The 18,730-nt window shown below is 42.9% G+C and overlaps 1 protein-coding gene and 1 pseudogene across 5 annotated transcripts in view; one reads left to right on the top strand and one right to left on the bottom strand.

Annotated features, from left to right (window-relative positions):
• Positions 1 to 18,730, bottom strand: part of Osbpl1a (oxysterol binding protein like 1A) — a 187,679-nt gene that overhangs the window by 148,346 nt on the left and 20,603 nt on the right. For all 5 annotated transcript variants that reach the window (XM_050160702.1, XM_050160701.1, XM_050160699.1 and 2 more), the window contains one exon: positions 4,657 to 4,768. In XM_050160702.1, coding sequence (XP_050016659.1) covers positions 4,657 to 4,768 — 112 coding nt within the window. The remainder of the gene's footprint in view (positions 1 to 4,656; positions 4,769 to 18,730) is intronic.
• LOC126512764 (40S ribosomal protein S15a-like) lies at positions 16,300 to 16,702 on the top strand (annotated as a pseudogene).

Raw genomic sequence — 18,730 nt, 5'->3', positions numbered from 1 at the left:
AGATGAAGGTTCTATGGTGATATGCAAGATATTCATCAGTATGGCTATAGGATAGGGCCATTTCAGGTTCCCTCTCCTCAGCTGCCCAAGGAACTTGCTGGGGACATCTCCCTGGACACCTGGGAGCCCTTCTAGAGTCAAGTCTCTTGCCAATCCTAAGATGGCTCCCTTAATTAGGATATATACTTCCCTGCTCCCATATCCACCCTTCCTTTATCCCAACCATCCCATTCCCCCAAGCTCTCCTCATCTTCCCCTTCTCACTTTTCTCTCCCCATTTCCCCTTACCCCCATCTCACCCCACCCCCAAGGGATAAAGGAAGGGTGGATATGGGAGCAGGGAAGTATATATCCTAATTAAGGGAGCCATCTTAGGGTTGGCAAGAGACTTGACTCTAGAGGGGCTCCCAGGTGTCCAGGGAAATGTCCCCAGTTAGTTCCTTGGACAGCTGAGGACAGAGAACTTGAAATGACCCTATCCTATAGCCATACTGATGAATATCTTGCATATCACCATAGAACCTTCATCTGGGGATGGATGGAGATAGAGACAGAGACCCACACTGGAGCACCAGACTGAGCTCCCAATGTCCAAATGAGGAGCAGAAGGGGGGAGAACATGAGCAAGAAAGTCAGGACCGCGAGGGGTGCACCCACCCCTTGAGACAGTGGGGCTGATCTATTGGGAGCTCACCAAGGTCAGCTGAACTAGGACTGAAAAAGCATGGGATAAAACCGGACTCTCTGAACATGGCGGACAATAAGGGCTGATGAGAAGCCAAGGACAATGGCACCGGGTTTTGATCCTACTGCATGAACTGGCTTTGTAGGAGCTTAGCCTGTTTGGATGCTCACCTTCCGAGACCTGGATGGAGGGGGGAGGGCCTTGGACGTCCCACAGGGCGGGGAACCCTGACTGCTCTTTGGACTGGAGAGGGACGGGGAGAGGAGTAGGAGGGAGGGGGAGGGAAATGGGAGGCAGAGAAGAGGCAGAAATTTTTTCAATAATAATAATAATCAAATTGGTGCTTTCATTATTTAATGATACATTTAGGCAAAACCCAAACAAACCATTTGAAACGTTACTCTAGATCACAGTTTGTAGTGATGTTCTATTTCTCGTTCGAGGAGACCGAGTGTCAGTGTTAATCTGAATTTCCTGTATGAACTCACGCACCCTACCTGTAAAGCCCAGTCAAACCTTTGTAACAAATCCCCAAATAAACCTAGAGAAAGCCAAAAATAATAATAATAATAAAAAGATAAACTAGATACAAACATAGATATCCTTATATGTATAATCTAAGACAAAAGGCATATAAATATTTATTTAATTATTCTTAAAACTTTCCATAGGCTAAGAGTCAGAGAGAGCGTGTGTTATTCCTCACTGGTACCTAAGAGGTAGCTGTCTACCCTCTTCCAGAATACTCCTTGTCACAGAAAACTCACTGTACCTCATCTTTCAAGGCAACTCACACCCTTGCATACAACACAATGGGCCCAAAGATAAACTCTGTGGTACTTAACCTCTGGTCCATTAAGTGGCTATACAATAAGATCATCTATACAAATAAGGTCATCTCTATCTTAATACCATCACTTCAGATATTTTGATGTGGTTTTCTTACGCTTACCTCTATTTCCTGTCTCCATATGTTATCCTGTTATCTGGTTTATGGCCTAGCTAATATCATGGTGACTTGTCCCTAGCACTTCCTGGAGTCTGCAAATGGCAACTTAATGCTGTCTGCAAATAGCATTATATCTGGGTTAGGTGATCTCATCAGAACAGAATCATCCAATTCATTCTCTGTTTTCTATTTCCACACAAGTTGACAAATGGCATTACCTGTAAAATCAATGAAGTTCTTGCCTTTGCACAGCTTGCATTTCAGAAGAACCTTAGAGCATGTCTTTACAATTCCCCTTATTAAACGTCCACCGGTCAGACTAAGCTAACATTTAGTCTGTCAGAAAAATCTAAGTTGCAGGTTCCCATGAGACAACAGAATGACAGGACAGTATCAGAAACAGTTACCTCCCCTTTCAGTTAGATCACAATGTATTAAAGGACAAAGACCAATGTGGTCCATAAGTCCTTAAGTTGAATGCTACAGTGACTGACAGATTAGGGTGTGTTTGGCTATTCACTGAAACCAGAGGGTTCAAATGAAGACACCATCTAAAGATGTGACAAAAGTCAGCCTCCAAGAATGCGAGGTAGCTGAACGTGACCAGGGCAGTGACTGGTGCACAGGAAGTCCACCCCACGCGCCACAGCATGTGCTGTGTACATTAATAACGATTCTCTAGCACACATGCCTAGCAACCAGTCATTATTTTATAATTACAGAATAAGCAAGAAGAGTTCAATCCTTTAATCCAAATTTGTTAAAAGTTGTTAAAAGCAAGACTGTGGTTTTACATGAATACTAATAATTAAAGCTACAAAGTTAACATTCTTAAATACAAAGGTGTATCACCCTACTCTGAACTGCAGGAAAGAAACAGAGCATGTGTGAAGTTGCAGCTGTAATTCTGAGACCTTATTTGCAAAGTAGAAATTACCTGCTCTTGTGTAACAGCAAAACCAGGACCATTCAACAACTAATCCTATTACCTAAGGCTTTTAGAGTATAAAAATGGGAGTGGTTTTGTTCTAAACTGTAATAGAGAAATTTCTCTACACTCTACATCTTCTTAAATACAATTTAATCTCTGATGTCCATAGCAAATAAACCAAGCCATCAAGAAATGAGTGTTGGTTTTACACTACAGTGAGGTCCTTGGGAAGATGAAGCCTGACAGAAATGCCCACTATCCTAACGACTAGAGCTCCGGCAGTTTCCCTGCCCTTCCTCTCTATGTTCTCATTATAACGATGCAGCAGTTTACCTAAAGTCACATCTTCTCAAGTCTACATTTTTCTACTTTTCATTTTGTTGTGCATGTGAAAAATTTTAAACTTGCTATGTTCTTTTGTAAGTGAAGATTTTAATAGTTATAAAGTAAATACTTATAGCTTGGATATGAAATGACCCCTAGTCTGATGTATCTGAACACTTGGTCCCAAACTGGTGGCTGTGTTTTGGGACGCCATGGAACCTTTGAGGTCGGACCTAGCAGAGTAAAGTGGATAGCTGAGGAATGGGTCTTGAGTTTCACAGCCCTGGCCCTCTTCTGACCCTCTCTGTTTCCTGTTCTTCCGAAGTCAAAAGAACAGTCCCATTCGCATGCTCCTACCACCATGGAGCCACCTGTCACGCCTTCTTGCCGTAATTGATTGGATCCCTTCAGAATGCAAGCCTACTTAAATCCTTCCTTAATTAGGTTGCCTTGGTCAGCGATTCTGCCACAGAAACTAATGTAGGGTAACAGGGACAACTGGAGCAGGAAACTAACCAATCACTGAGCACCCTGACTCTGAACCCAGAGCCAGTGAAAGAAACACACCCTGGATCTGAGACCTGAGCAGGGAAAGAAACATCTTTATCCCTGAACCCAGAACCAAAGAAACATGCCCTGACTCTGAAACTAGTGTCAAAGAAGCATGCTTTGCCCTTAGAATCAGAACCAGTGAAAGAAATATGCCCTGGTCCTAAGATTAGAGTCAAAAATCTAAAAGGGAACAGTAAAAAAAACATAGTTTGGCCATGAAGTCAGAGCCATCTCTGCCTCTGACCAACTAAACTAACCAGTCCCTGAGCAGGGAAAAACTAGCCAATCTTTCTTCTTCCTGGGAAAACTCCGCCCCTGAGAAGCCCTATATAAATAAGCCTCTCTGTTTAGTTAAGGGCTGCTGTTTATCTCTCCCAGGCAGTGGCAGCCACTCTCCTGGACTCCTCCTTCCCAAATAAATCTCTTTCTCAAAAGTCTTGGGTGACAGGTGATGATCTTCATTCACCTGCGCAAAAGAGAACCTAGCTGGGACGTCCCTTAGGGGACTGAGCTGAAAAACCTTGCAGAGACACTCCCTATGTGGGGCTGAATAAGGCGGAGGGGGAAAAGGTAACAACTTTTCTACAGAGCTGGAGGAGATTGCTACATTTCTGCAGGGGCTTACCCTTTAGCAAAGTGTTAGCAAAAGAGGTAACATCTTGGGCCGAAGAAGCAGATGGTTCTACTAGGACGTTTTCCCTTAAGGGAACAGAGAGGGCTCTGCTGTAAAGGCTCTCCAGAAGAGCAGGATAGCTATATCCTGTGGGAGACCATGCCCTACCACCCCTCAGCTCCAGGTGGCCTGGCTTCCCAACAGTCAGGATACCTTGTCCTCCAGGGCTGAGCTGTCCTAATGTGGCTCCAGCCTCCAGAGCTGTCCTATTGTGGCTCTACCCCTCCAGAGCTGTCCAAATGCGGCTCTACCCCTCCAGAGCTGTCCAAATGCGGCTCTACCCCTCCAGAGCTGTCCTATTGTGGCTCTAAGTATAACCTGGCTTCCCGATAAGTCAGGATATCTCTGGAACTCTACATCTGTAACACATTCCCCTACAACTAAGAGTGAGGAAACAGATGAAGTTGCATCTAACAATGACTTGGTAATGACATCAGCACTATAGACGGTGTTGTCATCTACGCTGCTGCAGGCTATATTTACTCACCTGTGACCTTGGCGGTATTAAACCAAGCACTACGTATGTTAAAATCCATGTTTACCTTCAAGCATGTTTCTGATTTCTTTGTCATGGGTGACTTCTTTTGCTGTCTGTCCACTCCCATTTACAACCGTAGAATCAGCATTGTATTCTAAAAGATGCATTACCAGCTCCTGAATAAACAGAGAAATTGTCTTAGCTCTTATGCTGCTACTTGATTATATGACAGTCATTTTCCAAATTACTGATTGCTATAATTTCTAAGCTAGAAAAAAGTTATGTCAGAACCTTCATACCAAATCAATCATGTCTACAATATACAAATCAAATAACTCTGCTACTAACTAATAATTACTTAAACAATTCCCAACCCACAATCAATACATAGCCAATTTCTGTAACTGGGGACTAAAGAGCTGGTTCAGCAGTTAAGAGCACTTGTGTGGAGGACCATGTTCACTTGCCACATCTACATGGTGGTTCACACCCATCCGCAATTCCAGCTCCAGGCATCCAGTAGGTATGCACATGGTATACATACATTCACGCTAGCAAAACAATCATACATGTAACATAAAATAAATAAGTCTAAAAATAGTGTAAGCAAATTATTCAGTTATTTTATGAAAACAACTCATGATTACTCTAAATATGTATGCAAACAAAAAAATAATTTATAGAGAATTCGGTATATTCACTCATTTTAATAAGGCCTGATGAGAATAAGAATTTCTTGAACAGTTACATTTTCAAGACCTAATTTTAACATTTTAAATATTTTCTAAAGCAATATAGACAGATAGGACATATCACATTGAAAACAGTTTATAATGAAACAATTTCCTGAAGTCAGTATTTAACAAAGAGAGTATGGAAGTTTAAATATTACTGGCCCCCATAATCTCATAGGGAATGACACTATTAAGAGGTGTAGCTTTGTTGGAGTGGTTACAGTCTTATTGGGGTAAGTGTGTCACTGTGGGGGCAGACTTTGAGGTTTCCTATCGTTGGGATACCACCAAGTGTCTCAGTCAACTTCCTGTTTCCTGCCAGATGTAAGACTTAACTGCTCCTCCAGCACCATGTCTGCCTACTGCCATGTTCCCTGCCATGATGATGATAGACTAAACCTCTGAAACCGTAAGTGAGATTCCCTCAATTAAATGTTTTCTTTTATAGGAGTTGCTGTGGTCATGGAGTCTCTTCACAGAAACAGAAACCTTTAGTAGGCAGAGAATGTTACTCATTTTTACTCTGTGGTTAACTTTTGGAACTTCAAAATGACTGGTAAGGTACTAACATATAAGTCTAGCTAGTATCGCTGGGTCAGCCACAGAACCTAAGACAAAAACCATGGAGGAGCACCCGGACAAGAGAAACGTGGTGCACGGCCTAGGAGACACGGCACCCAGGGAGGATGGCAACCCTTCACTGTCAGCTCCACACCAAGTCCCTGAAACACATGGAGTGAGATCCTGTCTGTCCTGTGCTTTTCATATTTCCTTTAGGACATAAAATCTCCTATATTATTTTTAAGTATTTATACTTAAATACTTAAGTACATATAACATAATGAACAAAAATATATCTACCACCTTAGTCACTATATGATAATCACAAACATTTTAGTCTATGTTTTTCCAGTTGGTGTTCTTCCAAGTAAGTTTGGGCCTTCATATGTAGCCCAAGCTGGACTCAAAGAATCTTCTTGCCTTGCTTTTTTTTTTTCCAATAGATAACGTCATAAGAAGTACACAGGGAAACAGAAAACCAACTAGTAATTTTAATAAAGGGAATTTTTAAAAGACACTTCAGTATTTTGTGCCATTCTCGGGGTAACATTTCATGAAAATATTTCATGTGAAAAAATAAACCCAGAGAGTGACAAAAATTGTTAACAAAATTGCGTTGGTGGTGGCACACACCTTTAATTCCAGTATTCAGGAGGCAGAGGAAGGTGGGTCTCTGAGTATGAGGCCAGTCTGGTCTATAGAGCAAGTTCTAGGATAGTCAGAGTACACAGAAAAATCCTGTCTCAAAAACAAAACCAAACAAACCAAAATAAAACAAGATTATGTATAAATCATGTTATTTGATAAAAGACTTTTATGTAGAATATACAAAGAACTTTACAACTAACAACAAGACAATCCAATTTTAAAATGCAAAGAGCTAGTGTAGGAGGTTCTTCTGTTTATGTGTTGCTTTCATTGGTTGAATAAAGAAACTGCCTTGGTCTTTTGATAGGGCAGAACTTCAGAAAGACCAAACTGAAAGCTGGGAAGAAGCTCAGTGTGGCAGATGCCATGGTTCTCCTGCCTGAGACTGACGCTGGTTAGGATCTTTCCCAGTTAGCCATGACCTCGTGGTGTTACACAGATTGGTAGAAATGGGTTAGATTAGGATGTGAGAGTTGGCCAAGAAGAGGCTAGATATAATGGGCCAGGCAGTATTTAATTATTACAATTTCTATGTGATTATTTCCCAGCAGGGCGGCTGGGACAGAACAAGGGGCCCCACTCCCTTCAACAAAGAGCAGGGTATGGCAGCTCATACCTGCAAACCCAACATTCAAGAAGCTGAAGAAAAGGCATTCAAGGCCAGCCTGGGCCATATACTGACATCTTGTCTCAAAGACCAAAACAGATTATTTGTAAAATACATAAAGTAGGTGAGATAGCATTTGAACAATCTGAAAAGAACTTCTGAGTCCCCTTGCCCCCAACTACCTAAATCAGGAGCTCCAGGTCTAGTTAGCTACATCCAGGTGGCAAAGGGAAGCTCTCAGTAAAGAGAGCTAGTGACAGAATAGACATGTTATGCAGAGTCAAAATTAGAACAGCATAGGGCAACCCAAGGGACTGAGACACCTGAAAAGTCGGGGACTATGCTAACATCCTAGTGGAGAAAGAGGCTTTTGTTTTCAGGGGCATTGCAAAGTAACTCCTCCTGCACTTGGAAACTGTTCTGCAAGCCCAACAATGCTTCTCTCTGACCCAAGTCAAGGCCACCCTGCCTTCTATAGCACTACAGACACAAGACAGTCTCAATTACCTCCTCATCTGCAGTTCCTGGACTCTTTCTCCAGCCCTGAGCTGTCCCTGGTACTGGAAGAAAGGTACCTCCACTTCCAGAGAACTCTTTTTTACACTGACTTTGCTGTCATCTTCTACCCCTTCCACTAACTCCCCAAATGCTATTTATGACTGTAGTTATGTATTTAGCATGTAAAAGGCCTGACAAAGAAAACACTCCTAGATACCAAATACTGAAGGCAGAATGGGCACCTACTGTGGGGGATGGACCTTGGGCTCACTCCTCGGTGTCAGGGAGTGGAGAAAGCACTGCACAACTTTGACAAAGGGAAGTCTCTGACAAAGCTGGAGCTGAGATCATGATGTTTACTGGGACAACTCCAGCAGAAGGTGAAAGTGGGATTTTTAAAAAGCCAGGAAAATGACCGAGGGATAAAGCCTATGTAAAAAAAAATGGGTACATTCCTAATTCTTAGTATAGATGGCAAGAAGAGTGCACAGTGAAAGTACTTTGACAATAATACAAATACTGCACAAGGACCCAGTGTGGCGGACACACAGCAAGGACAGCAGGACAGACGGCTGATGGGAGGACCTGGATGCCTTGAGAGCAGCATGGGGTGAAGTAACAGACTCCAAAATAATCCCCTAGGAAGATCCAATGACAAAAGAACAGATTGACTGGTTCAGAAAAACACAGAGAAATGCCTGTAAAGAAGAAACATCAAGCACGTAGAGAACCAGCCAGAGACAGTGTGCCTGCTCCTCCTGGAGAAGTGCTCAGCTGTCAGACTAAAACATGGAAAGAGACGTGCTGAGACCTAGTGAGCCACAACGACCTCTGAAGAATCCAGCTAAATGATGGACCCGAGAAACAGATGAGAAAGGGTGCCAGAGAAGCTGTAGAGAGCTGTTGTTTTAACTCAGAGTTGAGAGAGACTCCTGCTCAAGGCGGGCTCAGTGCCGACATGTAGTGTTTAGCTCTCCTAACTTTAGCCACCCTTCTGCTCCATCTGCTCATTTTCCTCAGTCCTAGCTATCTATAGTTAGTGTCTAAGGGTGTGATGCGGTCCACTGTGCCCACTATACCTGAACAGCAGCCACTATTGAACATTTATTCATAACTAAAGATATTTTGTTTCACATATTGCTGGCCAAGAAAGCACTTTGATCAACTTGTCTAATAAGTCAGAAGACTAAAGTCTATTTGTTCTGTTCTCCTTTTTTGGTGGGTGCCCCCACTAAATGGGGGCTACACAACAAAGGTGACAGAAAAGTTAACAGAGTCTTGCCCCCAATTCCCCTAAGCCCACTCTGCCATCCACTGTCAATCATGCACACTTCATCTCAGGTGAAGAGGAAGAAAATACCCACACCCACACTGCTTTCTGAGCAATTTACTAAGAAGTAATTTACATAGCATGAATTTGACCCTGTAAAAAGCCACAATGCCTTGGCTTTTAGTATACTCACAGAATTGTGCTGTAATATATAATGACTATTAGAACGTTTCATCACCCTCAAGAATCCTCATATCCACAGCTAATGGCTTCTCATTCTGGTCCTTTTTCTCCACACCCCCTAGCAACCTCTCGTCTATAGTATGTCTCTATGGACTTGCCTCCTGATCATTTCAATGAAAGGATTATACAAAGTATGACCATATGTGCAAGGTTTCTTTCAATCACAGGATGAAGGGTCTTCTGTTCGGGCATGTACCAGTACTTCATTCTCCTATTGCTGAATGACTTCTCCATCATCTGGGAACCACACCTTGCTTATCCATTAGAAACTGATGAACACTTAGGCTACTGTTTTTTGTCTGTTACGAATGATGCTCCTAATAATATTACCATATTGATTTTTTTAAACTTTATTATAAAGAATGTTGTAAATTTAAAAACACACACACATGAAAATTAACCATCAACAGTCAAGTTCTACTCAAGTTAAAACTGGACACACAATTGATTTTACTTCTGTATCTGGGTCATGAGACCCAGCATAACTGACTTTAGTAAAGAGAGACTATGCTGTGGACAGAACCTATTAAGTTAGTCCTCTGAGTGGGGCTGGACAGCCTGGCATGGTATAATCCAGCACACATGAGGGTGAGGCATGAGGATCGCCATTCGAAGTCAGGCTGAGCTACACAGTAAGTTCCAGGCCAGTCTAGGATACAGTATGAGGATCCAAAAAGGTTAAAGAAGGGAGCTGGATACTTCCTGGAAAAGACGTCTCCGTGGAGCTAAGCCTGAGGGCGGGCTATATAAACTTTAAACAACAGCAGGGGCCTCAGTCCTATGATTTCAGTGAGCTCTGCCAACAGCCCAAATGAGCCTCCAAATGATGCCACGCCCCAGAAGAGAACAGTTCAGCTAGCATACTGTCTTCAGTCTCTCGTTACTCTGAATAGAGAACACAGCTAGGTTATGCATAGCTTCCCACTAAATCCTAATGATGATCTGTTATACAGCAAGAAAATCAACACAGCAGAGCAGTCTTACAACACTAGCGGCAAGAGAAGATGCTCGCTGCTAGTAGCATTTTCAGCTAATCATGTGCCACTGAAACTCCAAGATTCACTTCCCAGCTTCCCTTTAGCGAGTATAGCCAGTGACTGTTTTAGTTCAGGGGACAAGTGTCATGTGAGAACTTCCAGGAATGTCCTAGAAAAAAAAGTGTTGTTCCTGTGCCATTTTCGCTTCCTCTAGCCTGATTCCTGGAATTTGTTGGCTCTCATACCAGATGATACAGTCAAAACTACACTTAGAACAAGACAGAAAATTCCCAGGTATGTGCCACCTGGACTTTCGCACTAGAAAAAGACTTGTGAAAGTCCTTATTATTTTAGGTTCTTTCCTACTGTAATTTCATCTGAAACACTTCCAGTGATTAAATAACAGAGCAATTAACCACACACCACAACTCTAGACTTGGCCACACTATCAAAAGCTAGAAGACAGTGACCAACACCTTCCAAATTCTGACTTCAACCAAAATGGTAGAAGTTATTTCCAAATACATGAATTCCTAAAAAGCTGATGTGTCAGGGAGCCTTTCCCAGGAAGCTCCTGGACAACAGCGCACCCAGGAAATGGAATTCCACTACAGACAGTGGTGACCAGGATTCCCAGGACAGCACAACTCAGCTCCATACTGACAATCTGGTAGCAAAAACAAGGGGACAGAGAGCTGGAGGACAGGTTCAAGAGCAAGTCACTACATGGGACATATGGCTACAACTGGAAGTAGTAAAAAGAAACCTGAAGTGCTTACAAAGTTCATTATGATAAAAAGAACTAATAAAGAAACTTCAGAAAAGTACTGGGTCCAGAATAAATAATGAATTATGTAACAAGGAAAACACATACAGAACTCTATGAGGCTCCATTTAGTATGCTGAGAAAAAATGTATTTAACCAAAGCCCAGTTAGAGACTAATAGTATGAGAACAGTAAGGTGGCTTGGGCAGGGGTTAAGGCGGAGAGAAAGAAAAAAATGATGCTGAGGAGAGGGAAGTCATTTTTCCTCAGGGGTATGGACACTGGTAGGCTGTCCACACTCAGACAGGCAGCAGTACTTAGAATCAGTGGGTTATTTAGAGGAGGAGGAAGAGGAGATGATGATGGAGGAGGAGGAAGAGGTAGGCGGGGAATATATTGGGGACCCAAAGGAAATGTGAGAGGAGCTAGGGAAAGATATGATCAGAATATATTATATAAACATAAAAAACTACAAAATAAAAATTGTTTTAAGGTGCTTCTCTGAGGGCTACAGAGATAGCTCAGCAGTTAGAAGCACTTGCTGTTCTCACAGAAGATCTAGGTTCCCCGCACCCATGTGGTGGTTTACAACCATTTGTAACTCCAGGGGATCTGATGTGCTCCTCTGAGCTCCAAAGGCACTGTGTGTACAAGATGCACAGACAGCAAAATATTCAAAGATATAAAATAAAATAAATCTTTAGAAAAATAATGCTTATCTGCCAGAAACAAATAGAAAATCTAATATTAAAAAGAAAACACTAGAGTCAGTAAAGAAGTACTTTATTTATAAACAAAAGGTTTAAAAACCTGAAGAGATGCCAGAATATTTGCTCTCAAATATGAACCACAAGGAACAGTTGGGAGGGTCACCATTTCTTCATTATAAAGCTCCACAATATTAGATGACATTTTAAAATAAATATGCATATACAAAGAAAGATTAAAGAACGTTCAATATTAAATGACTTGGATTATGATTAATCAAATATACTTAAAAATTAGAAAAGGCTGTTTTCTGAGTTAACTGGGTCTTTCAGACCTACTTAGGATTTAGAAAACTAGACCGATGACCTCTCTGATGTAAGAAAAAACAATGGAGGCATATAACATCACATGCTTGAGAGAGCACAGGAAATCAGGAATGTCCGCTCACCTGGCGGGTCCAGGGCACAGGAGCCGGCTGGCCAGGCAAGCAGACAAAAGGGTTCTGTGGAATTAGGGGTATGGTTCAGTGGAAGGCATTGCCCAGGGTGTATGAGGACTAGGGATATGGTTCAGTGGAAGGCATCGCCCAGGGTGTATAAGGCTCTAGGATTGATCCCAGCAACACCAAAACCAGTAAGATAAAGAACTCGGTGACAAAATATGAACCAAGTGGTCATGTGCTGCCATTGCCCACTTACTCTTTGCCTCAGAAGGCCACGCTATCACTTTCCTGACTCTCGGTCCTCCCAGCCCTGACTCTCTGATCCTGCTGCTGGTACCGTAACTTCATCCACTTGGCTCGCTGCTTAGGTCAGATCTGACCGCATATTTGGAACACTGCTTCCCAATGCAATCAGTGAACTCACATGCAGCAGTTCTCAAAGGCCCAACCACAGGGTGAGTAATCATTAGTGAGCTCCTCCATACCCACAATTCCCTCTGGTGCAGTCCTCTGGACTTTGAGACATGATTACCTCATGCATTTTCTAGCCTTTCATATCCAATCTAGTGTGCTCAGTTATTTAAAGACAGTCTTCTGTGGCAACTGGGACATCTTTTCATTTCACACTGGGGGTCACCACCTGCTCACACTGCTGGGGGCTATCTCAGTGTGGCTCATGCTATCGAAGAAAATCAATGAGTGATCGTTAGAAGCTGGACGTGCAATACCACCTAATCCAGTTTCTGGAACTCAGTCAACTTTAGACTATTTAATCACCAATTACTAAAGGAGAAGTCAAAATCTAAAAGGTAAAATCCTACACATTGCCCGGCTGTTCCTAAAATGGTCACAGAGAACCCTCCAACATGTCACAGACTGTTACATTTAAGGTCTGGGCTGACACAACAAGATGACAAGTGTCATCTGGTCCTTTGTTGAAGGAAAATAAGGATCACCCAGCCTAGCTGGGCTCACAGCTGGGTCCACAGACATAATCAGCTGGCATCTCCCTCATTGCCCGTAGAACTGGGGCAGACAAGCTGGTTATTGGCATAATCATTACATTGCTTCCACAGTCTGCAGCCTAACAGAAGGTCTTAAAACTGGCTTCTTCCACCCACTAGGCACAGCAAACCAAGAACTGTACCCTGCGTGGAAAAGAGTGGTTGAGTAGTACCATCTTTACAAACTCAAGAGAAAGGGGAGGGGTACCCAGTGGTGGAGCGCTGTAGAGCATGGTCAGGTCCCCGAGCTGGATCACCAGCATTTGCTGTCAAACAGTTCCTCCAAGATGAAAACATCCCATCCTTCAGGAAGCTCTTTAAAGAGGAAGGTAAAGTACTCAAAAATAGCTTCTGGTAGTCCCCGAAAATGACCCAATTCTCTAGTTCCGTCCCTGCCAGAGTAAACAGAAAGAGCTGAGAGTCCCTCTCAGAAGGGCAGAGCCAAGCTGCAAAGATGAGTCTGAGAAGAGAAAAGTTGCCTGGAGGAAGCAGACATCAGCTGAGCTTTCTAGAAGAGGCTAAGACCAGAGTCACTGAAAAAGAACTCTCTGCAGCCTTTTTGAGCTGCCCACAGGCTACGCAGTGTGCTCCAGGTTTCTCAGCTTTTAGAGCAGACTTTGGTGGTAACTGTATTTGGTCTGTGGTGGGCTCCCTATCTGGGGAGGGTACACAGGTGTTGCAGCTCCCCAGGAAAAGTTTTGTCACACAACAGCACTACAGAACAGACACCAGATACTCCTCACTGGAAAGGTGAGGAGTAATGGGGATGCTTTGATGACACTTTCTACCACATTTCCAACTAATTCACCCCTCTGCTACTACCACGGACACAGACAGAAAGTAGAGAATGAGAGGGGACTTCCAGAAACTCAACCAAACAGAATAGTCTCAATGACAGCCACTCTGCTTCGTGTGTTATTTGCTGGAGAAAGGGACACTTAGCGTGTAATGCACAGCAACTGGTATGGAAATCTATCCTTCCCTACCAATCAGGAAAATATCAAGGACAGCCTGATTCATGCAGACAGAAGCATACAGTTACAGCTCTACCTCACCTCACACCACTCCATCGATTAGAGTGTCATTAAGACATACACCTAGAGGGAGTGGGGTCAATCTGGAGAAGAATCAAGGGACCTTGCCATATTAGTCAGTTTTTCTCAGGTCAGTAGCTGAGTAATGCCAGAATATTTTCTCAAGATGCTGACAAGCTGGTTCAGCAGATAAAGTACTTGCAGTCAAACCTGATGACCTGAGGTCCCGCCAGGATTCACATGGTAAAAGGAGAGAACCACTTCTGAAAGTTGTCCCCTAAATTGTCCAGGTGAGCTGAGGGCTGAGGTACAGGTGCCTCACACATAAATACAATAATAAATGGAAATGTTAAAAAAAAAAACAAGCATCTGGGAACAGAGTCCAGAACACCTAGTTAGCACCTCATAACCATGATTCAGTTCCCAACACACACACATACACACGCATGCACACATGCACACATGCACACACGCACACACAGGAATTACAAGAACCATCAGGCAAAAACAGTCACCACTTTAGGCCAACTGAACCAGATCAACTGTAGGAAGAAGGCTGAACATGAGACTTGGAGCACCTCACACAGAGACAACATACAAAAGCCCTACCTCTAAAATACAGACAACACACAAATGCCCTACCTCTAAAATACAGACAACACACAAAAGCCCTACCTCCAAAATACAGACAACACACAAAAGCCCTACCTCTGACACAGACAGCATACAAAAGCCCTATCTCTGACACAGACAACACACAAAAGCCCTACCTCTAACACAGACAGTATACAAAAGCAATGAACTGGAATTCCTGATCCTTCCCCTGTTCCTCAGGATACAGGCAAGCATCACCATGCATGACCTTGTCCAATGAGAACAAACATGTAAGGGCCATGAAGGAAAAGGTAATGGGGCTGAGAGCCTAAGTCAGACCCCAGGAAACCTGTCACTAATGAGCGGTAAAGAGTCCAGAATGGACAACAGGCAGGGAGACACTGATTCACTGTGCATTAAACGTCACCATGTGCCAACCACCCTCCCACAGAGGCTCCTCTGTGGAGAGGCACAGGGCAGCCTGAAGTTGCCACTCCCACACAGGGATGAGTAGATCTGAGTTAAATGGTAGGTTGTGGGAGAAGCTTTGAATCACTGCCAAAGTCCCCTGAAGGAATAAGATCTATGACTGCAGCTCTGGGAAGTGGCCTGGAAGCAGCCTTTATCTGCAACAGCTATAGTATATAGTATATAGTATATAGTATATAGTATATAGTATATAGTATATAGTATATGGTATATGGTATATGGTATATAGTATATAGTATATAGTATATGGTATATAGTATATAGCTCTGTATATAGCTATACAGAGCCAAGACTCCAGAGGATGTGTCTCCAATATCTAGCGTACAAAGCTGTAAGACCCTCTTCTCCAGAGCTCTCCACACGAGGGCTTCTTGCTGCCTTCTGGTCAAGGTGTAGCAAGCAACGCATCTGCCTGCACACTGCCAAGCTCCCTGTCATGATGATAATGAACTGAACCTCTGAAACTGTAAGCCACCACCTCAATTAAATGTTTTTTTTAACATAATAGTTGCCAGGTGATGGTAGCGTTATCGGGCTATGGTGGTGTATGCCTTTAATCCCAATACTGAAGAGGCAGAGGCAGGCTGATCTCTGTGAGTTCATGGCCAACCTGGTCTGCACAGTGTTCTAGGACAGGCTCCAAAGAAGCACAGAGAAACTTTGTCTCGAAAAAAAAAAAAACTGCCTTGGTGTCTCTTCACAGCAATTACAAACCCTGAAACAGAAGTTGGTACCGGAGGCTTGCTCAAGAGGTTAGAGAGGAGAAGAATTTTAGTATGTTGCCATGATATCGATCGTTCTTATGATATTTTGGTGAAGAAAGTGGCTGCCTTTTGCTCCTGTCTGAAGAGTCTGCCTGATGCTAAAGTGAATAATTTTGGATTAATTCTGTTATCTCAAAACAGCCTAGTATGGACTCTGCCATGTGGGTACCAGTGGTAACACTAATGAAGATTTATAATGAAAAGAAGCAAGCTGACCAGAATAAATTACAAAACAAAAACTTTGAGAAGAAAAAGAGCAACAGGAAGTGGAATAGAGCTAAATTCTATCATTTACATTCATTTATATCCTTTATATCCTTAAGGATAGAAATGGATTAAGAAATGGAATAGCCCTCTTTCGGCCATCTTCCCACACCGCCACCATGGTGCGCATGAACATCCTGGCTGATGCTCTCAAGAGCATCAACAATGCAGAGAGGCAAACGCCAGGTCCTCATCAGGCCCTGCTCCAAAGTCATTGTTCGGTTCCTAACCGTGATGATGAAGCACGGTTACATTGGTGAATTTGAAATCATTGACGACCACAGAGCTGGGAAGATCATCGTGAACCTCACCGGCAGGTTGAACAAGTGTGGAGTGATAAGCCCTAGATTTGATGTGCAACTCAAAGACCTAGAAAAATGGCAGAACAATCTGCTCCCGTCCCGTCAGTGTGGCTTCATTGTACTGACCACCTCAGCTGGCATCATGGACCAGGAAGAGGCAAGACGAAAGCACACAGGAGGGAAAATCCTGGGATTCTTTTTCTAGAGATGTAAAACATAAATAACGAGCCTTTATGGACTGTGAAAAAAAAGAAAGAAATGGAATAAAGGGAGTGGGGGAGCTCAGGGCAAAATCCCACCAAGCTGAGTTTCCAATTTGTGAAAAGAAACTACAAAAAATCTTAGAGCTGGGTGTGGAGGGCACACCTTTAATCCCAGCACTGGGAAGACTATGGCTGGTGGGATCACAGATTTTGAGGCCAGCCTAGTCAAAAAGGAAAGTTCAAGGATAGCCAAGCTTAGGCAATGAAGGACATCAGAAAGATCAAACAGTAAAACAGCCCCAGTAAAACTTAGCAGCTTCAGTCAAATGGTTCTAACTTAAGCTAAGGATAGAAGAAACAGGTTACAGAATTTGCCTTCCATACCTAAAGAAAATCACTGAGGCTAGGCATGTGTCAAGGGTGTCCCTGAATGGAGGCCAAATAGAGAGGCCATTGCATAAAGCTGTAAAGCTGAAGCCTGGATTGCCTTGGAGAACCCAACTGTTAGAGATGCCAGAGTCATGGGATACCTGCCAAGAAGAGCTACTAACAGGGAGTGAAACCAGCCGAAGAAAAGAAGTGTGTTGTGATCAACAGAGCTGAAAGGAGTTGAAGATCTGAAGAGCATGCTGACGTCAGACATGGAGCTGTAGTTTGGAGTTTACGCAGGTGGTTTTGGTTCTTACTTTTGTCCAGTGTTTCCTCACTATGCTTCCTTCCCTATGTTTAGGAATAGTAATGTATATCCTGTGCCACTGTATGTTGGAAGAATGTAATCTACTTTCTGATTTTGATTTTTACAGGGGCACTAGTTAAGAAACTGCCATGTGCTCAGAACAGACTTTGTACTTTGAAACAAGTTTGAGACTCTGATAGACAATGGAGACTTTTGAAGCTGGACTAAATACATATTTTTGCATCATGATATGGCTATAAGCCTTTGGGGGCCAGGGAGTGGAATGTGGTGGTTTGAAAGAAAACGGCTCCCAAAGAGAGTGGCATTATTAGGAGGGGTGGTCTTGGAGGAAGTGTGTCACTGTGGGGTAGGGCTTTGAGGTCTCTTTTGCGCAAGTTTCCCTCAGTGTGACAGTCAGCTGACTTCCTGCTGCCTTCTGGTCAAGCAAGCACCACATCTGCCTGCGTGCTGTCATGCTGCCCCTCGTGATCAAGGACAGAACCTCAGACACTAAGCGGCCACCTCAGGTAACTGTTCTCTTTGTAAGAGTTCTATGGTCATGTATCTTTTCACAGCTATAAAAACCCTAACTAAGACACATCCTAAGAGACCAAACCATGACCTGGCTCCAGCCTCTGTCCACTTCCGAGGCCTCACCCTTCCACAGCTGTGTCCCTGCTTCACACTGCTCTGCACCTCAGCTTGCTTCCCACGGAACAAAGGGCAATGTGTCCATCTCCATTTAGAGCGGCCGCTTACCAAGAAATGAAACAGCGTGGTCAAGCTGTCTGGGTGGTACAAAATTCATAGAAAGAAGACTTTAGAATTCTAAATGCCTCTGAAAAATAATGGAACAAAAATCAAACAGAACACTAAAAACAAATTGTTATGCTGATTTCCAATATGGAACACTAGGGGTCGCTAATATACCAAGAAAAGTCAAAGTGCACTCAAAATTTGGGGAACTAAATTTTGTATCTTTCAGAGTATAAGGATTTAAAGCATCTTACAATCTTTTCCTGAATTTAAACTCAATATTCTATTTAAAAATCACTTAAAGTTTGTAAGATATTTAAAATTACATTCAGAATAAAGGATTACAAGACAATTTGGGCTTTTTTTTTATTCTCAAGTACAGTTTTATGGAGTCTTAAGTGAAATTAGAATGCTTAAAGTCATTAGTTACTGAATATTTTCTTCAGCTTTTATTCTGTTGATGGACACACACACCACAGAAAGAGACAGTCAGACAAACGGACACACACACACACATAGGGGTAAAAACAGAGAGACTTGCTGATTAGCATTTCCGTGTAGCCAGGACCTGACAATTTGTGATCACAATTAGAAGTTA

The sequence above is a fragment of the Alexandromys fortis genome, unplaced genomic scaffold (assembly GCF_014885135.2).
Source record: "Alexandromys fortis isolate MF-2015 unplaced genomic scaffold, M_Fortis_MF-2015_v1.1 scaffold_104, whole genome shotgun sequence".
Classification (NCBI taxonomy): Eukaryota; Metazoa; Chordata; class Mammalia; order Rodentia; family Cricetidae; genus Alexandromys; species Alexandromys fortis.
This window is presented reverse-complemented; position numbering and strand designations above follow the sequence as displayed.